This window comes from Euprymna scolopes, chromosome 23 (assembly GCF_053919585.1).
Source record: "Euprymna scolopes isolate OS-2025 chromosome 23, ASM5391958v1, whole genome shotgun sequence".
NCBI classification, from domain to species: Eukaryota; Metazoa; Mollusca; class Cephalopoda; order Sepiida; family Sepiolidae; genus Euprymna; species Euprymna scolopes.
In genome coordinates, this window is record NC_136504.1 from 115,739,584 (window position 1) to 115,765,070 (window position 25,487).

Consider the following 25,487-nt stretch of genomic DNA (forward strand, 5'->3'; position numbering starts at 1 on the left):
AAATAGTATTTCCCCTGCCAAATTTTCTAATTTGTGACAATACCGTGGCTTATAAAAAAAATAAAACAACAAAAAAACTGCTTTCTACAGCCTAATCGCCTTGTAATTCTCATGAAAAAAATGCAACTACGCGCTAAACGTCCCTAAAATATAACTAAACCAACCAAATCTATTCCAAAATAATTTAATTTAATAATACCAATTAAATTCACCCAGCATGGTTTTTTTTTTTTTTTTTTTTTACACTTTAAAAAATTTTTCCATCACAAGCCTTATCCTATTCATCATAAGCCTACTCTTATTACTAGTATTTTGTGGGAAACAAAAACCTCTTAACATTCCATATGGTGGGTAGCCTTCTATTTTCCTAAGTACTTGCATACATATTTCATTCATCTTCTCTTGAGCGATTCGTAACATAATGGCCACGTCAGCCATTGCACCCCCTCTGCCCCTTACGCCATGTCAGAGGGCATTTCATTTGCTCTCTGAAGTTATTACAACTAGATCCGCTCACGCTGGACAGAATACATTCCGTTTACTGCTATGTCAGAAAAAACTCTTTTTTTTTCCAAAGTCGGTAAGCGCAACCTGCCTTGAAGACACATAGCTTCACGGAAAACATCGGATTTCCACACATGAAGTACTCAAACTTGCTAAATGTTGATTCTACTCGAAATCAACAGAAATCACGATAAAAAAAATAAAATTCGAATCATTTCCCGAGAATAATGAAATTAATAACTACCCATGTAATTCAACACCTCTCCAAAATTCTAACATGCTTGCCACAGAAATTAAATTCCATTCACGCCCCACTTTTTTCTTTCATTTCTTCATATAGTTTATTTAACCCTATATTTATCCTTTTTTTTTCTACCTTACTTATGTGGTCAAAACGTCTCTCATGTCGAATAGAACATTTATTCTACTTTTCGAAAATTGAAATTAATACCGACTGAACCTTTGACTCTTCCGAAACTTTTTTATTATTATTATTATTATTATTATTTATTACACTGTTTAAATCTTATTTCTTTCTCTTTTCCCCAATTGTATTATTACTATTATGATTATTAATTAATTAACAACACGTTCTTTCTTTTATTAATCATTCTTTCAATAGACCCCACAAGCAAAGATTTCACCTCACCATTCTGCGAAAAAAAATACAATTCAAAGAACAAGAAAATTCTGCCAATACCGTTTGACAACACATCAATTACATAAAAATAATAAATTAAAAAATACAAAAATATCCTATAAGCAATCACAAAGTCCCATCTCACTAACAACAAAATTCCAAATAACAAAACACAGATTCGTGGATACTCCTTTTGACCACGTCATCAAAAAAAAAAAAAAAAAATTCCTACGAAAAATTCGCACAATCAGCGAAAAAGAAAAAAAAATCATTTTACAGGACATGACCATTGTCTTTTCATCAAAAGTACATATTGTTTTTCCTTAAAAGTTACGCTTAGTTCACAGTTTAAAAATGACACAAAATATTCATAACACATATTTTTGATTGACGTGTTTATCTTTTTGGTTTTCTCACTGGCTGTTGTTAAAAATTTACAAAATAAGGCCATTCTTTGATTTTCCCTTCTAATTTTGACATTAAGTGATATTTTTCTTCGTTCATAACGAGCTAATTCCCAATACGATAATCATTTTTTTTATAACTATTTTCTATATATAAAGTTTTACATCTGTGTGTCTGTATGTCTTCCTTTTCTTTCTTTGTGAAAAGGTTGTACGTGTGTATTGCTTTTCTTTTTTTTTCTTTTTTTTTTAATTATTTTTCTAATTCGCCTAGTGTTTTAATGGACCCTACGTTGTGTGTGTGTTGATTTGTATTTTTTTTTTACTGTTATTTCTTTTTCTTTTTTTTCCATACATTTTATTGTTTTTCTTGTCCTTTATTTTTTCTTTTTTTTAGTCTATTTCTTTCTTCTTGACACTAAATCTCCATGCTTCCACGTTGTATTTTCTTAAACACAGGTTCGATTATCGCATCGGTGATGCGACTGGTCGACGAGCACCAAATTGAATATGTTATATATTCGTTCTTCATTTAGGGGCACATTTTACGTTTTCTATATAACATAAGAAAGATTCCGTGTGATTGTCTCTCATATAAATGGTTGTGTGTTTGATTATCATAAAGGGAATCGTGTGTGTGACATGTAATTTCTGAACCTACCTCTGCTTCTGCAAACGGATCATCTGGAAATTTCTCATCCTGGAGGGAGACTTGATACCTGTTTGACGAAGATTTATCACTCCAAGACGATGAATGTGTTTTATAGTTTTTTTTATTTCACTTTCCCCAGAGGTCCTGCAGCAGGTGTAAAGTGAAATCTGCTTGTGTGGTTCTTCTTCACACACGTCAGCGTTCGTCTCCCCCCTCCTCAGTTAGGAGGGGGGAGACCACGGAAAACGTCCGTCTTCTTCAAAGCTCAAATCAAATCTCACAGATCTAGCCAATCACGTCACACATACGTAATTTGGTCAGCTGATCTTTGGTTCTGGTAAACGTGTCTACCTCCACGTTTACTCACCTCTCTCTCTCTCTCTCTCTATCTCCCTCTCTCCTTCTCTATTCTCTTATAGAGACACAGAGAGAGAAAATAGAAAGAGTAAGAAAGCCAGAGAGGGGGGGAGAGATGCTCGTTAACAATTCATCAAGCTTTTTCATGAAACTGTATATTTCATCTCCATTTAAAAATTTTTACATTCATTCCGAACAAACTCCTCCTCAAATATGTATTCCCACAAAAAAGGTAGTAAAAAGTTTCACTTTCTATTGATTAAGTCTTCTCACTCCCACCATGTCATTGTGTTACTTCCTTAAAAGGTATAATGATTTCATTTTTTAATGGTATTAATTCGAACATACTATGACCCAGTTTACAAAAAATGAATGTCCCTACGCTTTCATTTACATTTAAAATGGCGTCCTGAACTAACATAATGCTTCAATTTTCTGCACTTAGGTTCATCTACTTTCCTAGGCAACACGGGGGCATGAGTATTCTAGTAAAAATATCTTTATCATATTTCTCTCAATCTGGTTATCTGCCTATTTCACTTTTTCTCAGAAATTACTGGGCTGGTCTAATTAAATTTTTTTATTCTAGAAGTTTTCTTGGGAAATACTGGATGATCTGTCTGAAATTTTGTATTGACCATTTTTATGATAAGGTGCAGAGAACTAAGTATTATGGTATTCCTTTGTTGCACTGTTAGGGATTAATAGGAATATTTAATGCAAAAATAAACACCGATGCAACCATATTCAATCATCGATTTGGCATAAAGCATCCGTTCTAATTCGATAAGTTATCACTAGGGCTATGACAACAGCATATTCTTTTCATTGTTTTGACTCTCGAGTATATATCCGGGACAGTTAGACACAGTTAATCACATCACTGTATATAAAAGCATATAAGATATCAACAGATACACATTCGAGAGTCAAAACAATGAAACGAATATGCTGTTGTCCTGGCCCTAGTTATAACTTTTGCCCGTTTTTGATGGCCTATAAAAATGTAGCATATATATATATGCAAACAAATAAATGACAAAAGTCTATATTCCAAATTTCATGTTGACCATCTTACAATTTATTCCTCTAATTATGTTGACATTCACAATTTTTGACAGCAACTGTTTCGTAGTGCAAAATCATTCATTTAATTATGTCAATCAATGAATCTATTCTGCCCTTAACTCCTCAAAAAAAAAAAACGGTATAATAAAAGATAAAATAAAAGTAATTGCAACTTCTCTTCCAATTTTCAGATTTTTCAGTCATGCCCAAATGCATTTTCTTTTCTTTTAATGGATTGATAGTTGTATTTCTTCTGAGGAGTTAAGGGCAGAATAGATTCATTGATTGATATAATAATTAAGTGATTGATTTTGCGCTATGAAACAGGTGCTGTCAAGAATTGTGAATGTCAACGTACTTAAAGGAATAAATTGTAAGATGGTCAACACCATAAAATTTGGAATATAGACTTTTGTCATTTATTTGTATATGCTCTGTAATTACATTGAGCTTCAAAAATTAAAGGATTGATTTAAATAAAGTATGAAATATAATTGAAAAAACATACCTCCACAGAAAGGAATAATATAGTTTATTATACAAACATTATTGGTTACATATGTGCAGGCATGTTTCAGTGGAATCTCAATTCAAAAAGACCACCTCATCAAACCAAAAAGGGGACATATTTTGGTCTGATGAGGTGGTCTCTTTGAATTGAGATTCCACTGAAACATGTATGCACATATGTAACTAAATAATGTTTGTATAATAAACAAACTATATGCCAGCTCTCTCCTGCATTGAGCACTCTTTAATAACAACGCAGGTTTCATTGGATTTACCTCTAGGAAACCAATTTAAACAACCATTGTACATATATAATGGTTGTATAGTTTTAGTTTCATACATGTAAATCCACTGAAACTCTTTATGAAAAAGTGCTCTATGATCTCCCTAAACACATACTTAAATCATTCATTGACATCTATGCTGATGACACGACCATCTACGGCAACACATCAAAAGCTGTAAATGACAAAGTTCTCTCTGATTCTCTCTCCTCTGATCTCAAGTGCGTGGTTCAGTGGGGGAAGACCTGGCTGGTTACCTTTAATGCATCTAAAACCAAACTCCTATCTTTACATCATCAACGCTCTGATCCCCATCTGGCATCAATTGAAATGGATGGCTCTCGTCTAGGAGAAGCCCCATGTTTTGACAAGCTTCTGGTTTTGTCCTTTACTCCTGATCTGAAATGGAACACGTACATCAAGTCTGTTGCCAAGGTCGCTGGAAAGATGGTGAGATCCTTCTACCGCTTCAGAAGATATCTCACTACTGATGCAATTCTCTATCTATATAAAAGCCAAGTACGTCCAAGGATGGAATACTGCTGTCATATCTGGGCAGGATCTGCTAAAAACAGCCTATCCTGCCTTGACAGAGTACAAAATAGACTTCGTGGCTTAGTGAGGGATACCCTTTTCTCTACCCTGCAACCTGTTTCTCACAGAAGAGACGTTGCGAGCCTATCCTTGTTTTATCGTTATTTCCATGGCAGGTGCTCGTCTGAACTCCAATCTCTGGTCCCCCCTCGCCAATCTTTCACGAAAAACACTCGTCTAGCTGAATCCACTGTGAAAAATTTTCCCCACTCTTTATCTGTGCCTAAATCAAAACGTAGATTCCATGAACAAAGCTTCTTTCTTAGAAGTGCACGCCTGTGGAACTCTGTTCCGTCTGCCTGCTTCCCACCTGACTACAACCTGGATGTCTTCAAGTCCAACGTTAACAAATTCCTAATGAACCTCCCCCTTAAGTAAATACTTCATTAAATATCCACACTAACGTACTGCACTTGCAATAACCCTTATCCCTGAGTGGCTTCCGGGCCTTGATAAGTGGTGACCACCGTGTAAAAAAAAAAAAAAAAAAAAAAATAGTATGTTTATTTATACAAACATTATTGGCTTCATATGTGCATACATGTTTTTGCAATGCCTCGTTTTAGAGGCATTACTTCATCAGGCAGAAATTTGGTTCTCAAGTCAGCACCCAGGCCTGATGAAGTAAAAACAAGGCATTGCAGAAGCATGTATGCACATATGTAGCCAATGTTAGTATAAATAAACATACTATATATACTGTGTGTTGGTAACGACCGCATCAGCTAAAATGAAATGGAGTCATATAAAAGCATTAGTATTATATATTATTAGATGACAAGAAATTCATTTCACATTCAGTGTGTGTGTGAAGGCCAGTTATATACACAGTTTGACATGTAGGTAATCATGTATACTTTATAAGCAACTAATCTGTACATTTTAATTAAGGAAAATATCCGAATATTACATATGCCTTCCTCCATTTTACAAAATCATCTTGACTCCATCAGTTTTGGATTTAAATGTTTACAAGGTGAATCCTATTACGCGCACGCACATACACACACACACACGCACATACACGCACATACACGCACATAGAGCTAAGCAGCATTATTTTTCTTTGAACCGATTGGATATGAGTCATACAATGGTAATTGCTGGGCATGTTCAGGAGAATCTCAGTTCATGCCTTGTTGAAAAAACAAACAAACAAAAAACAAAACAAACCAGATGCATCTTTTATCGATTTCACTTGTTATTATCTTGTTCGTTCAGTTATCATACATTTCGCGTTTAAACAGATGCAACACGTTTAGTAATGTTTGTGTTCAAGTGTTCACTTATCACCTCCCCCTTCTCTATTCAACTTTTCGATTTTTTTTGTTTTGTTTTTTGTTGTTGTTTTCTGCGATTTGCCACCAAATCAAATTATCTTTTAATTGGATTGAACCCAACAGGAAATTATTTCAACCTGATTCGAAATTTGATTGCAGTTGTATTTTCACTTGACCTTTTTTTTTCCTGCTATCATTTTTTTTTTTACTTGTCTCATATTACAAATCTGATTTTTTTTTTTAATATGGAAATCGCTTCAGACAAGGCATAAAGCCACTTCATATAAAGAACTAAAAAAGAAAACAAAACAAAAAACAACTACTACTGCCTGGTCAAAAACTAGTGAATGATAAGTATTAGAGGAATAGATTCCGACTCAGAAAACAGCAATTTTTCCTCTTTGTCAGAAACTTTGTTGATTGAATGTGATGACAAAATAAAGGAGGTGAAAGGATTCTTTGGTAGAAAAATAAATATTTTTTCTTTATTTCAAATCTAGTATTGCTTGTAAGCAACGGTTAGAAATTTTGATAAAAGTTCAGAATAGTTAACACTTGATAACTTTTACCCTCTTCACAAAATAAATAGCACAATTTACATCAAACGCACTTGAATGAAATTATTTACTTAGGCAAGTGTTAATGTTTATAACTCTTTGTACCTAATTACTTGCCTCCCCACGAGGGCAGAGTTAGATACAAGGTCGGTCTTTAATGTAAAGAAAATCCAGTTCCCCAAAAAGGGGAACTCTGGATTGGAACAAAAATTAAAATTGTCTCAGTCATGAAGGATCTTTCCTCCACTGATCGAGGACAGACAAGCATCATAATAGATACTATACTGTGAGGTTTTGATAATTTATTTTGGGAAAATACAAAAATAAATAATTAGGCACAAGGCCAACTCATACTAAACTCTGCCAAAGGCCAAAAACGGGTCACTTTTTTTTTTTTTCTTCTATAGAATTTGTCTTTTCAACACTTTAATGGCTACTACAACATCCCTACAAATTTTGGTAGCCATTAAAAGTCAAGTGTCAACACAACATATTTTATAGAAGAAAGTGTGACATAGTGTTTTTCTACCATGCTCCTTTGTGTCTAGAGTATCCAGATGTTTTATGGGTCGATTCAAGAGGTGACATGTTGTATATGACCAAATCGCCTGAGACACAGATCGTATAAGGCATCCAAACTCCGACCAGTTCCAAGATTCTGATGAAACTTGGTTGAAGGGATTCTTTCCTCTAGTTTGTTGCTGCACATCGCGACATCGTCAATGTGCCAAAATAGATGGAGATCAGAAGCGTTTGGGGCCCATGTCTCACTGCAGGATGTCAGAGCGAACACAGGCCGGGAAGACTTTGCCTTGAATCCTGAAGGAAATCTATCTCAATATATGGATTGGCACAGCTTCTTGGACGTTTCCATAGCAACACAACAACCTGTTAGGATATCTTTTCTCTCTTTTCTTTTTTTTTTAATCTAAATTTCTGCTCGATGTGTTAAGAAAAATAAAACATCAGCGAACAAACATTCTGAAAAAGTTTGTTTGAATGACTCAGTAGGAAACCTTGACTTTTATATCACTCACAATGTATCCCCCCCCCCAAAAAAAACCCCAGATGTTTGTTTTCTTTTTATGGCAACCACTCCAGACAATGCACAAAGTCACTTGATGTAATGAGCTAACAATAACGAAGAAAGATTATCACAAAGATGGAAAATGCTTATTGAGCTTAGTCTTGAAAAAGAAAAATGAAGGCTACAGGTAGGAGGAAAACAGTCAGCAGGAAAATAGTTCCACAAACCTATAATTGTTAGTGATGACTGGAATAGGAATCTGTATTACAATAAGGTATCAAAATATCGAATTGATGAAGACCACCAGACCAACAAATCAAACGAGCTGGAAGAAAGGAAGCAGGGAATAGATCAAACAATTCTGAAGAATGCATGATGTTATATAGTGAGGTGCGTTATCATAATATAACATCTTTTCACAGGTTGTCCAGCTTTCGTGTGTGTGTGTGTCACATGGTGAATTAGGAACAACAAAGTTATTTACTTAAGTTGCTTGGTTATACACATTTATTGTGAAGACAAACATACATAAGAACAAATAAAACATGATGCGTAAGAAGGTTAATAGTCCGAATATTATAGCTGGAAACGAATGAGAATAACGTTCATTCCTCCATTTTAAAAGTTACTAGTCTCTCTCCCCCCCCCCCCCCCGATCGTTAATCTTGTGAAAAGTTGCAAACATTTAAAGTTTTGGACTGAGACAAGGGAGGCAACTTTGCCCTAACAGGTAAAGAATTACTCCCTTTGTATTATACTTTTGTGTCGTCCTAACACATGGCATAATAGTATTTATAGAAAAGACTGAGACTAGCAACATCATGTCTGTGATAGAGAGAGCATGCAGAGAAGAAGAAAAGCTAGGACCAATCAAATTACAGATACGTTTCTGCACCTTATCAAGAACCCTGGAATGGTACAGAGATTCACAAGCCCGAATATAACAATACTCCATACATGGTTGATTGTAGGGATGAATAATTGTCCGTTTAGCGATAGAGAGAACTGACTTTATGAGAAGCAGGAAGAGCAATGGATGATCTAATGTATGAATCCAAATAATTTATATTATTTCAATTCATCGGATTATTGTTCTCATCTTGAGTGTGATTTTCACAATGTTTCGGTCGATGTAACCTCCAACCTTCTTCAGGTGTATCTTGTTGAACTTGGGGATGTTTCTGTCGAAAATATAATTGCGAATTACTTAGTATCTCTATCCAGTTATGGTTGATGGAACAAAAGCATTCTACCCCCTTGAAGTAAATAAATGGTTCTGCTCGAAATTCCGTCCAAATTCTAGAGTTCAAAAGACACATTCCTGTGTTTGAGAAAATACACTTGAAAGAGGTCGGAGGTTACATCGACTGAAACGTTTTGAAAATCACACTCAAGATGAGAACAGTAGTCTGAAGAATTCAAATAATACGAATAATCAATCCTCATCTCAAAAATTCAGAAACGCCGTATCAACTTTATTTCGATGGTTCACCTTTGCTGTTATTACTAGGGCTATGACAACAATATTCTTGTCATCATTTTAACCTTTGAGTATATATCCGACATAGTTAAACACAGTTAATCAACTGACAACCACAGCACTCTATATAAAAGCATATAAGATATTAACAGATATACACTTGAGTCAAAACAATGAAAAAAATATGCTGTTGTCCTAGCCCTAGTTATCACTCATGATGAAATAAAAATACTATTTTTCACAATGAGCAATCAATAAAACAATTAAAATTTCATTAATTAGTAAGAAACTCTCATCCTTGTTCTCGTGTATAGAGTTGATCATATTGATTACATGCGTGAGTTTGTTTCTTCACTGTAAAGATGATTAACTAGTGTTCCACATTATATTTTTTATTGTGATCGAATTCCGTGAAATTGCCAATTTTTCAATCAAACTGATTGCCAGCTCAAATTGGGGACTCACTGTGGTGCACTGGGAGGAAGCTTCACATGTCTCTTCACAGTAACTTGGTCCACAATACATTGTAGCCTACACTTCACTGTAAAGAACGTTCTGTTAATTTTATAAAAATATTTTTATAAAATGGCTTGAATTAAAGTTTAAAATGCAAAAGTCAAGTTTCATGGTTCAATTGTGGTTTAAACAGAAACATTTCAAATGCGCCCCTGTCTTATCAAAGAATCTACTGTTGATTTTTTTATGTCGAGCTCTTCTGCTTGTCGGTGATAAAACTTCTCAAATGTATTTTTGATGTTAGGCTGTATAAAGGTTTAACTTTGTTTAAAATCGAACTGTTTTTTCTTTAGTCAGATTTTTTTTTTTTTTTTTTAGATTATCGATTATTGATACTTATCCGAGGCATTCCGATACAAAACCTGTCTAAGAACACTCAAAAACACAGAAAGTATATTTGTGAAACTTCATAAAAATCAGCCCAGCTGTTTCAGAGTCCATAGAGAACGAACTCGCACAAACAAAATGCCTTTTGTAATACAAGGTGTTCCAAAAGTTTTGTGCACATTTTGATATTGAATATCTTTTTTTTTTACACGATGGTCACCACTTATCAAAGCCCGGAAGCCACTCAGGGATAAGGGTTATTGCAAGTACAGTACGTTAGTGTGGAGATTTATTGAAGTGTTTACTTGAGGTGGCGGTTCATTAGGAATTTGTTTACGTTGGACTTGAAGACATCCAGGTTGTAGTCAGGTGGGAAACAGGCAGACAGAACAGAGTTCCACAGGTGTGTACTTCTAAGAAAGAAGCTTTGTTCATGGAATCTACGTTTTGATTTAGGTACAGATGAAGAGTGGAGAAAATTTTTGACAGTAGTTGCAGTTAGACGGGTGTTTCTCGTGAAAGATTGGCAGGGGGGGACAAGAGATTTGAGTTCAGACGAGCACCTGCCATGGAAATAACGATAAAACAAGGATAGGCTCGCAACGTCTCTTCTGTGAGAGAGAGGTTGCAGGGAAGAGAAAAGGGCATCCCCCACTAAGCCACGAAGTCTATTTTGTACTCTGTCAAGGCAGAATAGGCTGGTTTTGGCAGCTCCTGCCCAGATATGGCAGTAGTATTCCATCCTTGGACGTACATGGCTTTTATATAGATATAGAATTGCATCAGTAGTGAGATATCTTCTGGAGCGGTAGAAGGATCCCACCTTCTTTCCAGCGACCTTGACAACAGAATATCTCAAGAACTATTAAGGATATAAAAACGCATCTGTTATATTCAGAAAGCTTGTATTCAAGTTTTTCATGGAATTTTCAAAGATGTGAGCACCATTGGTCACATGAGACACATCTAGCCTATAGTTCAATTCTTGCCAAGCGTATTCCAACATTGCGTTGTCAGTAGTTGCAAGAGCTTCTGTTATTCGGGCCTTCAGCTCATCTACGTCTCTTGGAATTGGAGGCACATAGACCAGTCCTTTAACAAATTCCCACACAAAAAAAATTGCTAGGTGTAAAATCTGAAGATCTGCAAAATGCACGTTGAACAGGTGTCCATGATTCAGTTTTTGCAAATTCAAGCACACAAAACGCCTTTTTTGTTTGAGTGAACGCCATTACTGGATCTGCAAAGAAATGAAAAAAATCAATAGCAAAATTACAAAAAACTGAATGCATTTAGCTTTAAAATGGCGTCACTTTCATCTTACTCCCATTCATAGTTTAGCAGATATGAGGAATTGAAAGGTGCCCAAGACTTTTGGGACACCCTGTATGAGTAGATATAAGTATTATAACTATTATTAATAGTAAATTATAAAGATTAATGTAGAATGTAGAATTTCACTACTATTTCATAAGGAATATTATTAACAGTAGATTATACAGAATTATGTACAATGCACTGTGTAATTTTCATAGGTCCCATTAATGGTAATAATAATTGTGGGAACCTGTAGAAATTCCACAGTTGTATCTTCATACCTGTTGTATATTGCTGTCGTGCTTTAAAATGTTTGCATTTTATAGATGTTTGACACAAACTGAGACCCCACAATATTATTATATCACCATTGTTCAAAGTGAAATATACTTATCTAAACGATGTAGTTAATGGAGTTTCAGAATATATTCAGTTATGAGGGTTTATGTCCAAAACCCTTGTAAGAGTTTGTGACATATTTCCGTTCATCTGGCACGAATGTAGACCCCACAATATTACTTGACTAAAAAGAGACAATACTTTGATCCTACCTCGAAGACCAACGAAGTGTATTTTAATCAGAGTTTCAGGTTTGATACAATATCGGCATCAAGTGAATTAAAAAAAAAAAAAAATTACATCATATATTTAGTGATTGAACGATCCCATCTTTTTGTTGGATGAAACAAACACAAAATATGATGAATGTATATTTTTGAGATGAGGATTTATAATTATTTTTTGTATTATTTGGACTATTATTCTCATCTTGTTTTTTTTTTCCACAGCGTTTCGGCCGATGTAATCTCCGACCGTCTTCAGGTGCATTCACACTGGATATTATTGCTTAATAGTGAAAAATGTTGGGAAAGCAAATAAGCCAAACATTTTTTCATCATTCACCAATAACATCCAGTGTGAATGCACCTGAAGATGGTCGGAGGTTACATCGGCCAAAACGTTGTGAAAAAACAAAAACAAAACAAAAACAACCAAGCTGAGAATAATAGCCCAAATGCAAAAAATAAACGTAAAAATATCTAAGCTTATTATTTTATATGGCTTGCAAATTTTTTTTTAAAAACACTCAAGTCGAAGCTGTGATATATACCTGTGTGCGTATGTATATATATGTATGTCTCTCTCTGTATGTGTGTATGTATATATATGTATGTCTCTCTCTCTGTATGTGTGTGTGTGTATGTATATATATATATATATATATATATATATATATATGCTCTGTAGTTACATCGAGCTTCATAAATTGAAAGATTGGTAGAAATCTTTTAATTTATGAAACTTGATGTAACGACAGAGCATATACAAGCAATTAACAAAACATCTATATTCCAAATTTCAAGATGTTGCCCATCTTACCGTTTATTCTTTTAAGTATGTTGAAATGTTTAATTCTTATGTGTGTGTATATATATATATATACATATAGTAGCGTCCAAAAGTAAGGGACAAAATTTTAGAAACTAATATTTGTTAGAAATAAAAACCGTGAAAAGCTGAAATTTTGACAACTGGTAGTCGTTATCATCTATAATAACATACTAAAATTTGAAATTTCAGCTTTTCACAGTTGTTTCTAACGAATATTAGGTTTTAAAATTTTATTCCTTAGTTTTGGATGCTACTGTATATTTTATATATATATTTATACACACACGTATATTGAAGTAGTAATTTTTCATTTTAGATAGTTTTTACATGTTTAGATATTTGCGTGTATACATATGTACATATGTATATAGATATACACGTCTCTATATGTATGTATGTATATCTGATTAAGCATCTGTATTCTTATTTTCATATTGGTTTTCCCAGGAAATTATATATTCAATCAAATCTTCTGCGTTTCTGGTCTTTAATTCATGCTTATTTGTCCGCCGCTTTCGTTGCTATTATTTTCAGTGAGTCATGGACAGAGATGGAGTCGGACAATTATTTTTGGCGGTTAGATAACATTTTGAAATTGATACGGAACCCCATGAGTCATAGCAACGGTTGCTAGTCCCAGATGCATGCGTTGACCATTGACAGGCTCTCTTGCATTTCCAATCAATAAAAGATGGGGAAACGCACGCACACCTTATAGAAGTTCCAAGTGGTTGCCGTATTTAAATTACGGAAGACTCAGCTTACAAAATAAATAAATAAAATTGGATGAAGATCGAGAAGAAAACGGAATGAAATTTTCTTCTTTTTTTTCTGAGTCGCGATTATCTCCCTTTGGTACAACGTTCTGTCAAACTGTACGTTATAGTCGCCACCAGTTTTAGAGAAAAGTAGTTTCTGCTAGGATTCTCATTTCTCGTCACATTTGTTTGGAGTTGAGGAATGTAGCCGTTCCACGGAATTGTAGCAGCTGATCTGTGATTATTGCCTGCGTTTGTGCTTGTATTGTTAGAGGTGAGAATCGTCGTTGGGAATTTTCTTTATTTGGTGACAATCGATTTTCAGTAATTTTTTTTTTTATCGGATTTTTTTTTTTGTAAATTTCTGGGTCAGTGGCCACGTTTTTTTGTACTTTCACTTTGCAAAATGATATATTTATACATATATATATATATATATATATATATATATGTGTGTACACAATTAAATATGTCAATTAATGTATCATGTATACGTATGTACATCTATATTTATAATATATATATGCATGTCCGTCCGTGTGTGTGTATATATATATATATATATATATATATATATATATACACACACACACAATTAAGTATGCAAACTTATTCATGTATGTATTATAGACAGTACGTATATAGTGTGTAGAAATATGTGTATATCTCTGTATGTACAAGTGTGTGCATATGTGTAGACATGTGTAAAATTGTGTGTGAGTACAAGTATATATTTCGTGTGTGTGTGTGTATATATATATATATATATATATATATATATATACACACATACACACACATATATGTATATTAATTGGCTAAAAAATGTCTCTGTTCAGTGGTGACACTGTGGATAGCCACTGTAAGGGTACCTGTGGCAAGAGTTGCGCAATCTCCAACCACACCTCCCTTGAGTTGGCATCATTTAACTCCAGTGGCAAGTACAAATTCAGGACAACTGGCAACAATGCCGAGATAATCAGAGAGCACCTACAGCATCTAGTATTCTGAAATGGTCACCCATCTGGTACTGACCAGGCTCATTGTTGCTTAAATAGCTTAATATAAACTAAATACACTTCTTACAAACCTATAACATTTTATAATACATTCTTTTATAACTAGTGGGACCTGTGGAAATTCCGCAGCGGACTATAATATATTGATGTTGACATTCTGTGGATGTTTGGCGTAAATGGAGACGCCCTAATATTATTGTAGCTTTTTTTGTTAAAACTACAAAAATATTTATCTAAGTTAGCAGCGACACCCAGCGTAAAATATGCTTAAATATGATATTTTAATTTATGCAAATTTCGTAAGTATTATTATAGTCCGTTTTCTATGGATTCTTATAAAGTTGTGATTTCAAAAATGAAAGAATATATCCATATGACTTGGATGCATCAGCTTGAATTGAAAACCAAAACTTATGAAGAATTCTTAGTAGAATTATTTATTACAAGAAATGGGAGGTCATAACAATTAAACGGCAGCCACTCAGAAGAAAAAAAGATGTAAGCGTGACATACAACATAACACATCCGCTATTATATTCATATTTTGATGTCTCTGTGTGTAGGTAATACAGCTTACATTATTTTTTTTCTTAAGATGTGTATGTGTAGCTTTAATGACTTGGTTTACATTCGCAGTTACTTCTAAATGTCAGCTCACGCACACGCTCGCGCACGTGTATGTATGTGTGTCAATATATTTTTATGTAAACTCTCACCCTCATATATATATATATATATATATATATATATATATATATATATATATATATATATATATATATATATATATATATATAATGTGCCCATTGAGAGAGTGCGTGCGTGTGGGAGAAGAAAGGAATGCATGTCGATTAAGCGTCAATAATTCCAAAGATACAATCTCTTTTAACTGTGACGATTTTAGGTCAGATGTACTTAGTATTTACGTGTAAATAAAACATGTCTTGCATGTGTTCGTTTTTAAGACGACGGAATATAAAATTCGAAAAAAAAAAGGAAAATAAACAAGTTATTAAGGAATGTGGTGACGAGTAAATTTTTATCATGAATTTGAATGGAATTGTCAGTTGTCATTATCATCATCATTTTCATATCTTTATCATTTCCATCTTCATTATTTTCCTCATCATTTTCCTCATCATCATTTTCCTCATCATCATTTTCCTCATCATCATCATTTTCCTCATCATTATCATTTTAATCATCATCATTATCATTTTAATCATCATCATTATCATTTTAATCATCATTATCATCATTTTAATCATCATTATCATCATCATCATAATTTTCATCCTCATTTTCATCATCATCATTTTAATCTTCGTCATTTTCATCATTTTCATCTTCGTCATTTTCATCATTTTCATCTTCGTCATTTTCATCATTTTAATCTTCGTCATTTTCATCATTTTCATCTTCGTCATTTTCATCATTTTCATCTTCGTCATTTTCATAATTTTCATCTTTGTCATCTTCATCATTTTCATCTTCATCATTTTCATCTTCATCATTTTCATCTTCATCATTTTCATCTTCATCATTTTCATCTTCATCATTTTCATCTTCATCATTTTCATCTTCATCATTTTCATCATTTTCATTTTCATCATTTTCATTTTCATCATTTTCACTTTCATCATTTTCACTTTCATCATTTTCACTTTCATCATTTTCACTTTCATCATTTTCATTTTCATCATTTTCATTTTCATCATCATCATTTTCATCATAATCATAATTTTCATCATTTTCATCATCATAATTTTCATCATCATCATAATTTTCATCATCATAATTTTCATCATTTTCATCTTCATCATTTTCATCATCATCATCATTTTCATCTTCATCATTTTCATCTTCATCATTTTCATCTTCATCATTTTCATTTTCATCATTTTCATTTTCATCATTTTCATTTTCATCATTTTCATTTTCATCATTTTCATTTTCATCATTTTGATCATCATTTTCATCATCATCATTTTCATCATCATCATTTTCATCATCATCATAATTTTCATCATATAGTTATCATCTTTATATCTTCATCATATCATCTTTATCATCATCAGTTTAACGTTTCTGTTACATGCTGGTATGTTTGACAAATTTTAAAATTTAACTTCCAAAGTAACCTATCTCTGACCAGGTATTTATTTATCCTTCCTTCTCTCGGGTCTATTCTTATCATTTTCTTCCGTTTTTCCTTTGTCTCACCCTTGCTAACATGACAATGTTACCTTAACTGTTCTACATCTACTGACCCAATCACTCTGCCCCATTATTTAAACCACCAAAGCCTCTTGTCCTGTATACATATCCCCATACTGTCCAAATGAAATCTTCCTCTGAGGTCATCTGATATAAACTAGTTTCCTAGGATCACATTACACACCTATCATATTCTCTTATCTCTCTCCATGCAACGCATATCCTCAATCCTCACTAACCTGGTTTCACTTTTATACATCATCATTCTGTGTACACCTGCTTGATTGACTCTTTTAAATTAACATTGGTAACGCTCTTCTGGTTAGTGATAACGAAAGTTTCTTGAACTCCTGTTGCGATCACTCTAGCTCCTGCTCCGCCCTGTGCTCCATAGGTATCACCAAGGTAACTGACATGCATTGAACAGACGTTCAAAAAATTAACTTTCAAAAAAACTATATCTGTTCAGGTCTTTATTTATCCCTCTTTCTCTCAAGTCCATTCTTTTTACTTTTTCTGACCGTTTTCCTTGGCCTTCCCATCAGGTTGGGCACAAGACAATTAAAATGTCGAGTTTTATCTCAAATGATGTACATGTTTTTATAAGAAACTGAGAAGACTTTTTACTCAAATGCTGTTTCTAATAGAAATGAAAAATTTGCTCACTTTATCTTTCTTTCTCTCTTTTCCGTCCTTTCTCTCTCTCTCTCTCTTCCTGTCTTTCTCTCTCTTTTCCTGTATTTCTCTCTCTTTCTCTCTTATCTTTCTTTCTTCCTCTCTCTTTCACTTTAACTCTTTCTCTTTCTTTCTTTCTTTCTTTCTCTCTTTGTTTTTCTTTCTCTCTTCCTCTATATTTCTTTCTCTCTCTTTCTCTTTCTTTCCGTTTCTCTTACTCTCTCTCTCTCTCTCTCTTTCTCTTACTCTCTCTCTCTCTCTTTCTCTTACTCTCTCTCTCTCTCTTTCTCTTACTCTCACTCTCTCTTTCTCTTACTCTCTCTCTCTCTTTCTCTTACTCTCTCTCTTTCTCTTTCTCTCTCTCTTTCTCTTTCTCTCTCTCTTTCTCTTACTCTCTCTCACTCTTTTTCTCTCTCTCACTCTTTTTTTCTCTCTCTCTCTTTCTTTCTCTCTCTCTCACTCTCTCTTTCTCTCTCTCTCTTTCTCTCTCTCTTTCTCTCTCTCTCTTTCTCTCTCTCTTTCTCTCTCTTTTTCTCTCTTTCTCTCTTTCTTTCTTTCTATCTTTCTCTCTCTCCTCCTTTCTTTCTCTTTCTATCGTTCTCTTTCTTTCTCTCTCTCTCTCTCTTTCTTTTTCTCTCTTTCTTTCTCTTTCTTTCTCTCTCTCTCTTTCTCTTTCTTTCTCTCTCTCTCTTTCTCTCTCTCTTTCTCTTTCTCTCTCTTTCTCTTTCTTTCTCTTTTTCTTTCTTTCTGTCTTTCTCTTTCTATCCCTCTCTTTCTTTCTTTGTCTTTCTCTTTACTTCCCCTCTCCATCTTTCTCCCTCTTTCTTTCTCTCTTTTTCCTTTCTTTCACTCTCTCTCTCTCTCTTTTTTCCTTTCTTTCGCTCTGTCTCTCTTTTTTCCTTTATTTCACTCTCTCTCTCTTTTTTCCTTTATTTCACTCTCTCTCTCTCTTTTCCTTTATTTCGCTCTGTCTCTCTTTTTTCCTTTATTTCACTCTCTCTCTCTTTTTACCTTTATTTCACTCTCTCTCTCTTTTTACCTTTCTTTCGCTCTCTCTTTTTTCCTTTCTTTCGCTCTCTCTTTTTTCCTTTCTTTCGCTCTCTCTCTCTTTTTTCCTTTCTTTCGCTCTCTCTCTCTTTTTTCCTTTCTTTCGCTCTCTCTCTCTCTTTTTTCCTTTCTTTCGCTCTCTCTCTCTTTTTTCCTTTCTTTCGCTCTCTCTCTCTCTTTTTTCCTTTCTTTCGCTCTCTCTCTCTTTTTTCGTTTCTTTCGCTCTCTCTCTCTTTTTTCGTTTCTTTCGCTCTCTCTCTCTCTCTCTTTTTTCGTTTCTTTCGCTCTCTCTCTCTCTCTTTTTTCGTTTCTTTCGCTCTCTCTCTCTCTTTTTTCCTTTCTTTCGCTCTCTCTCTCTCTTTTCCTTTCTTTCGCTCTCTCTCTCTCTTTTCCTTTCTTTCGCTCTCTCTCTCTTTTTTCCTTTCTTTCGCTCTCTCTCTCTTTTTTCCTTTCTTTCGCTCTCTCTCTCTTTTTTCCTTTCTTTCGCTCTCTCTCTCTTTTTTCCTTTCTTTCGCTCTCTCTCTCTTTTTTCCTTTCTTTCGCTCTCTCTCTCTGTTTTCCTTTCTTTCGCTCTCTCTCTCTTTTTTCCTTTCTTTCGCTCTCTCTCTCTTTTTTCCTTTCTTTCGCTCTCTCTCTCTTTTTTCCTTTCTTTCGCTCTCTCTCTCTTTTTTCCTTTCTTTCGCTCTCTCTCTCTCTCTTTTTTCCTTTCTTTCGCTCTCTCTCTCTCTCTTTTTTCCTTTCTTTCGCTCTCTCTCTCTTTTTTCCTTTCTTTCGCTCTCTCTCTCTCTTTTTTCCTTTCTTTCGCTCTCTCTCTCTCTTTTTTCCTTTCTTTCGCTCTCTCTCTCTCTCTTTTTTTCCCTTTCTTTCGCTCTCTCTCTCTCTTTTTTTTTCTTTCTTTCGCTCACTCTCTCTTTTTTTTTCTTTCTTTCGCTCTCTCTCTCTTTTTTTTCCTTTCTTTCGCTCTCTCTCTCTCTTTTTTTTCCTTTCTTTCGCTCTCTCTCTCTCTTTTTTTTCCTTTCTTTCGCTCTCTCTCTTTTTTTCCCTTTCTTTCGCTCTCTCTCTCTTTTTTTCCCTTTCTTTCGCTCTCTCTCTCTTTTTTCCTTTCTTTCGCTCTCTCTCTCTCTTTTTTCATTTCTTTCGCTCTCTCTCTTTTTTTTCCTTTCTTTCGCTCTCTCTCTCTCTTTTCCTTTCTGTCGCTCTCTCTCTCTCTTTTCCTTTCTGTCGCTCTCTCTCTCTCTTTTCCTTTCTGTCGCTCTCTCTCTCTCTTTTCCTTTCTTTCGCTCTCTCTCTCTTTTCCTTTCTTTCGCTCTCTCTCTCTTTTCCTTTCTTTCGCTCTCTCTCTCTTTTCCTTTCTTTCGCTCTCTCTCTCTCTCTTTTCCTTTCTTTCGCTCTCTCTCTCTCTCTTTTCCTTTCTTTCGCTCTCTCTCTCTCTCTTTTCCTTTCTTTCGCTCTCTCTCTCTCTCTTTTCCTTTCTTTCGCTCTCTCTCTCTCTCTTTTCCTTTCTTTCGCTCTCTCTCTCTCTCTTTTCCTTTCTTTCGCTCTCTCTCTCTCTCTTTTCCTTTCTTTCGCTCTCTCTCTCTCTCTTTTCCTTTCTTTCGCTCTCTCTCTCTCTTTTCCTTTCTTTCGCTCTCTCTCTCTCTTTTCCTTTCTTTCGCTCTCTCTCTCTCTTTTCCTTTCTTTCGCTCTCTCTCTCTCTTTTCCTTTCTTTCGCTCTCTCTCTCTCTTTTCCTTTCTTTCGCTCTCTCTCTCTCTTTTCCTTTCTTTCGCTCTCTCTCTCTCTTTTCCTTTCTTTCGCTCTCTCTCTCTCTTTTCCTTTCTTTCGCTCTCTCTCTCTCTTTTCCTTTCTTTCGCTCTCTCTCTCTCTCTCATTTCCTTTCTTTCGCTCTCTCTCTCTCTCTTTTCCTTTCTTTCGCTCTCTCTTTTCCTTTCTTTCGCTCTCTCTCTCTCTCTGTTCCTTTCTTTCGCTCTCTCTCTCTCTCTTTTCCTTTCTTTCGCTCTCTCTCTCTCTCTCTTTCCTTTCTTTCGCTCTCTCTCTCTTTTTTTTCCTTTCTTTCGCTCTTTCTCTCTCTTTTTTTTCCTTTCTTTCGCTCTCTCTCTCTCTTTTTTTTCCTTTCTTTCGCTCTCTCTCTCTCTTTTTTTTCCTTTCTTTCGCTCTCTCTCTCTCTTTTTTTTCCTTTCTTTCGCTCTCTCTCTCTCTTTTTTTTCCTTTCTTTCGCTCTCTCTCTCTCTTTTTTTTCCTTTCTTTCGCTCTCTCTCTCTCTTTTTTTTCCTTTCTTTCGCTCTCTCTCTCTCTTTTTTTTCCTTTCTTTCGCTCTCTCTCTCTCTTTTTTTTCCTTTCTTTCGCTCTCTCTCTCTCTTTTTTTTCCTTTCTTTCGCTCTCTCTCTCTCTTTTTTTTCCTTTCTTTCGCTCTCTCTCTCTCTTTTTTTTCCTTTCTTTCGCTCTCTCTCTCTCTTTTTTTTCCTTTCTTTCGCTCTCTCTCTCTCTTTTTTTTCCTTTCTTTCGCTCTCTCTCTCTCTTTTTTTTCCTTTCTTTCGCTCTCTCTCTCTTTTTTTTCCTTTCTTTCGCTCTCTCTCTCTTTTTTTTCCTTTCTTTCGCTCTCTCTCTCTCTCTTTTTTCTTTGTTTCGCTCTCTCTCTCTCTCTTTTTTCCTTTGTTTCGCTCTCTCTCTCTCTCTTTTCCTTTCTCTATCTTTTTTCCTTTCTCTCTCTTTTTTTCCATTCTCTCTCTCTCTCTCTTTTTTTCCATTCTCTCTCTCTCTCTTTTTTTCCATTCTCTCTCTCTCTCTTTTTTTCCATTCTCTCTCTCTTTTTTTCCATTCTCTCTCGCTCTCTTTTTTTCCATTCTCTCTCGCTCTCTTTTCCTTTCTCTCTCGCTCTCTTTTCCTTTCTCTCTCGCTCTCTCTCTCTCTTTTTTCCTTTCTCTCTCGCTCTCTCTCTCTCTTTTTTCCTGTCCCTCTCGCTCTCTCTCTCTCTTTTTTCCTTTCTCTCTCGCTCTCTCTCTTTTTTCCTTTCTCTCTCGCTCTCTCTCTTTTTTCCTTTCTCTCTCGCTCTCTCTCTTTGTTCCTTTCTCTCTCGCTCTCCTTCTCTTTTTTCCTTTCTCTCTCGCTCTCCTTCTCTTTTTTCCTTTCTCTCTCGCTCTCCTTCTCTTTTTTCCTTTCTCTCTCGCTCTCCTTCTCTTTTTTCCTTTCTCTCTCGCTCTCCTTCTCTTTTTTCCTTTCTCTCTCGCTCTCCTTCTCTTTTTTCCTTTCTCTCTCGCTCTCTCTCTCTCTTTTCCTTTCTTTCGCTCTCTCTCTCTCTCTCTCTTTTCCTTTCTTTCGCTCTCTCTCTCTCTCTTTTCCTTTCTTTCGCTCTCTCTCTCTCTCTTTTCCTTTCTTTCGCTCTCTCTCTCTCTCTTTTCCTTTCTTTCGCTCTCTCTCTCTCTCTTTTCCTTTCTTTCGCTCTCTCTCTCTCTCTTTTTCCTTTCTTTCGCTCTCTCTCTCTCTCTTTTTCCTTTCTTTCGCGCTCTCTCTCTCTTTTTTTTCCTTTCTTTCGCTCTCTCTCTCTCTTTTTTTTCCTTTCTTTCGCTCTCTCTCTCTCTTTTTTTTCCTTTCTTTCGCTCTCTCTCTCTCTTTTTTTTCCTTTCTTTCGCTCTCTCTCTCTCTTTTTTTTCCTTTCTTTCGCTCTCTCTCTCTCTTTTTTTTCCTTTCTTTCGCTCTCTCTCTCTCTTTTTTTTCCTTTCTTTCGCTCTCTCTCTCTCTTTTTTTTCTTTGTTTCGCTCTCTCTCTCTCTCTTTTTTCCTTTGTTTCGCTCTCTCTCTCTCTCTTTTCCTTTCTCTATCTTTTTTCCTTTCTCTCTCTTTTTTTCCATTCTCTCTCTCTCTCTCTCTCTTTTTTTCCATTCTCTCTCTCTCTCTTTTTTTCCATTCTCTCTCGCTCTCTTTTCCTTTCTCTCTCGCTCTCTTTTCCTTTCTCTCTCGCTCTCTTTTCCTTTCTCTCTCGCTCTCTCTCTCTCTTTTTTCCTTTCTCTCTCGCTCTCTCTCTCTCTTTTTTCCTGTCCCTCTCGCTCTCTCTCTCTCTCTTTTTTCCTTTCTCTCTCGCTCTCTCTCTTTTTTCCTTTCTCTCTCGCTCTCTCTCTTTTTTCCTTTCTCTCTCGCTCTCTCTCTTTTTTCCTTTCTCTCTCGCTCTCTCTCTTTGTTCCTTTCTCTCTCGCTCTCCTTCTCTTTTTTCCTTTCTCTCTCGCTCTCCTTCTCTTTTTTCCTTTCTCTCTCGCTCTCCTTCTCTTTTTTCCTTTCTCTCTCGCTCTCCTTCTCTTTTTTCCTTTCTCTCTCGCTCTCTCTCTCTCTCTTTTCCTTTCTCTCTCGCTCTTTCTCTCTCTTTTCCTTTCTCTCTCTCTCTCTCTTTTCCTTTTCTATTTTGTCTGAAGTAGAATTAATCTGTTTGCAGTATGTGGCATCTCCAACCTTTGAAATGAATGAAAACTTCTGTTTCTTCTTGCTCCTAGCTCTGAACCCTGCATTACCATTTTTATTATTCTTAAATTCTATAATTTTGAATTTATAAATAAACTGGATGAACTAGTTTATAAATAAACTCGAGTTTATAATAAACTGAATCAACTAGTTTATAAATAAACTATCTTCATTGAATCTCGGGCAAACACTGTTGTCCGAGATTCAATGAAGTCATTTTAGATTTATTTTCTATGTGGTTGCACGCTTCTAAAACTTAAATACAAAAATTATGGGTTACTTGTAAGAACGACAACTCTTTTATATTGTTTCATTAAAAATGAATTATTTCCCTTAATGATTTAGATTTTTGGATCATAATTGAAAGACGTTTCTGTATTACCAGTTGTCTTAGCGGGATTACATCATTTTTTATATATATACTGTAAAATACTATGCTAATACAGTGCCAATAACATGGTACAATAACAACAAATGTCAATTGGCTTGTCAGAATTAAAGTTTGATATGTCAGCTTAAATGCTATGTAGGTCTAACTTAAAATCCCACGAGACAATTTTATTTGTTAGATTATTAAGCTATGGTTTTTATTAGCTTATGTTTATTATTTCCATATAATGGCGTACAATCTTCAAATATTCGATATAATTACATTGATATATCGGTTCTCATTAGATCACTGAACTGAAGCAATGTTGAGCCTGGTCAGTACCAGATGGGTGACCATTTTGAAATACTAAGTGCTGTATTTATTTAGTTATGTAAATATGTATAATACTTTAGGGAGCTGAACGCCTCTGTTTTGCACAGTTCCAGGTTAGCCTTTGGCAAGGTGTAGCAGCTATTACTGTCCTGATATTCCAGAGGATAACCATACAGGGAGTAGATGGAGTTCTTCAACAGTGACGAGAGCAAAATCAAACCAGCTATAGGTCATGATGGGTCACAAACCACCTGCTTCCAATTTGTTATTAGCCAGTACTGAAGTATTAAGGCTTAAAAAACTGTTATAGGAATACTAATGTCAGTGTGCAATCTGGTTTAACCATAGATAGCGAAGCAAAAATAAATTCAATACAATTAAGACCAAAGTCCTTTCCTTTAAAAATAAACTTTTTTCAACTACTGAATGCTATGGCTGATAGCATCTTTGTCGGAAGTTCAAATTTCAAACTTTTCTGTATGACATTCACAGACAGCAAAGATTGGGGTGAATACGTAGAAGATACTACCAAGTTTGCTGCAAAAGAAGGTAGGCTCCATCTACGAGGCTAGAAAAAATTTCACACTTGCCAGTATCCTATATCTCTATACCACCACCGTTTAATCATATATAGATTTTTGTTGCAACAGCTAATCTCTTCCTCTTAAACACGTTGTCGTTCAAAGGGTTGAGCTCCAAAATGATACTGACCTCGTGAAAATGCGTCACTTCTGTCGAAAGTTTTATGTAGACATACATACATAAATTTATACATACATACATACATTTAAACAGACAGGTGAGATTTATGTTATGGATGACTTGTGATATTTGATTAGAGTTTGTATGTATAATTGTTTAGAATTTAATGACTAATTCGTCCATCTCACTTATTTGCTTATGTTTTCACTTTCTAGTTCAAAGACGCTGATCAGGCTCCTCAGTCTGTATACATGAAGCTTGAACCAGGAGTAAACCCAGCCTCCTCTACAGGGGGCCATGCCTTGCATTCCTCTAACAAAGGTATGAATTATTCATTTTGCCTTTTCTTTTCTTTCATTTATTTATTTATTTTACTATTTCATAAAGATGGCAGAATGTTAGAATTGGAAGTCGAAACTTTTTGCATTCTTTTTTGTCTTGAAACACTCTTGTGTCAGAAGTCAGATTTTTTTTTTTTTTTTTAGCTATGTCTCCATCTTTCATTCTATTTCAGCTGTATGTTGGTGAGGTGGTGGTGGTGCAGTGACACAAGGGATAAGTGATCCCAACTGGCATGTACCCACAGCAAAGAAACAGTAGCTGCACGCAGAAGCAAACCTAAAACAATTTGATATTGATAATGGTCAAACTCACATGCATGGTGTTATGCAAAATGTTTTTGGTAGTCCAAAAGCATTTTGCATAAAACGAACATTGTTTTTGGATGCCAGCCGGCTAATATTTTTTATGTGTGTTTGGATAGTCATCGATAATATTAGTCGAACATTTTTTGTGGTTTTTGAATCTCCTGCATCTGTTTTAGGCTTCCACTCTATTTGTGGGCTCACACTACCACTTTATTAAATTCCATGCAGATTATGGAGTTAGAAAATAAGACGGTTGGAGATGACATCGGCCGAAGCGTTGTGAGAATAACACCAAAAGATGAGAACAGTAGTTTAAATAATCCAAATTACATAATGTCTCAAATATTATAATTAAACTGGACGT

The 25,487-nt window shown here is 35.0% G+C and overlaps 1 protein-coding gene and 1 long non-coding RNA gene across 9 annotated transcripts in view; one reads left to right on the forward strand and one right to left on the reverse strand.

The window, feature by feature from the left end:
- The window catches only part of LOC145246149 (uncharacterized), a 634,197-nt gene that overhangs the window by 349,870 nt on the left and 258,840 nt on the right, over window positions 1-25,487 (forward strand). For all 8 annotated transcript variants that reach the window (XM_080107997.1, XM_080107998.1, XM_080108001.1 and 5 more), the window contains one exon: window positions 24,692-24,797. In XM_080107997.1, coding sequence (XP_079964123.1) covers window positions 24,692-24,797 — 106 coding nt within the window. The remainder of the gene's footprint in view (window positions 1-24,691; window positions 24,798-25,487) is intronic.
- The window catches only part of LOC145246155 (uncharacterized), a 115,714-nt gene continuing 101,392 nt past the window's right edge, over window positions 11,166-25,487 (reverse strand). Inside the window, exon 2 of the long non-coding RNA XR_013863100.1 lies at window positions 11,166-11,440. This is a non-coding gene — a long non-coding RNA (uncharacterized LOC145246155). The remainder of the gene's footprint in view (window positions 11,441-25,487) is intronic.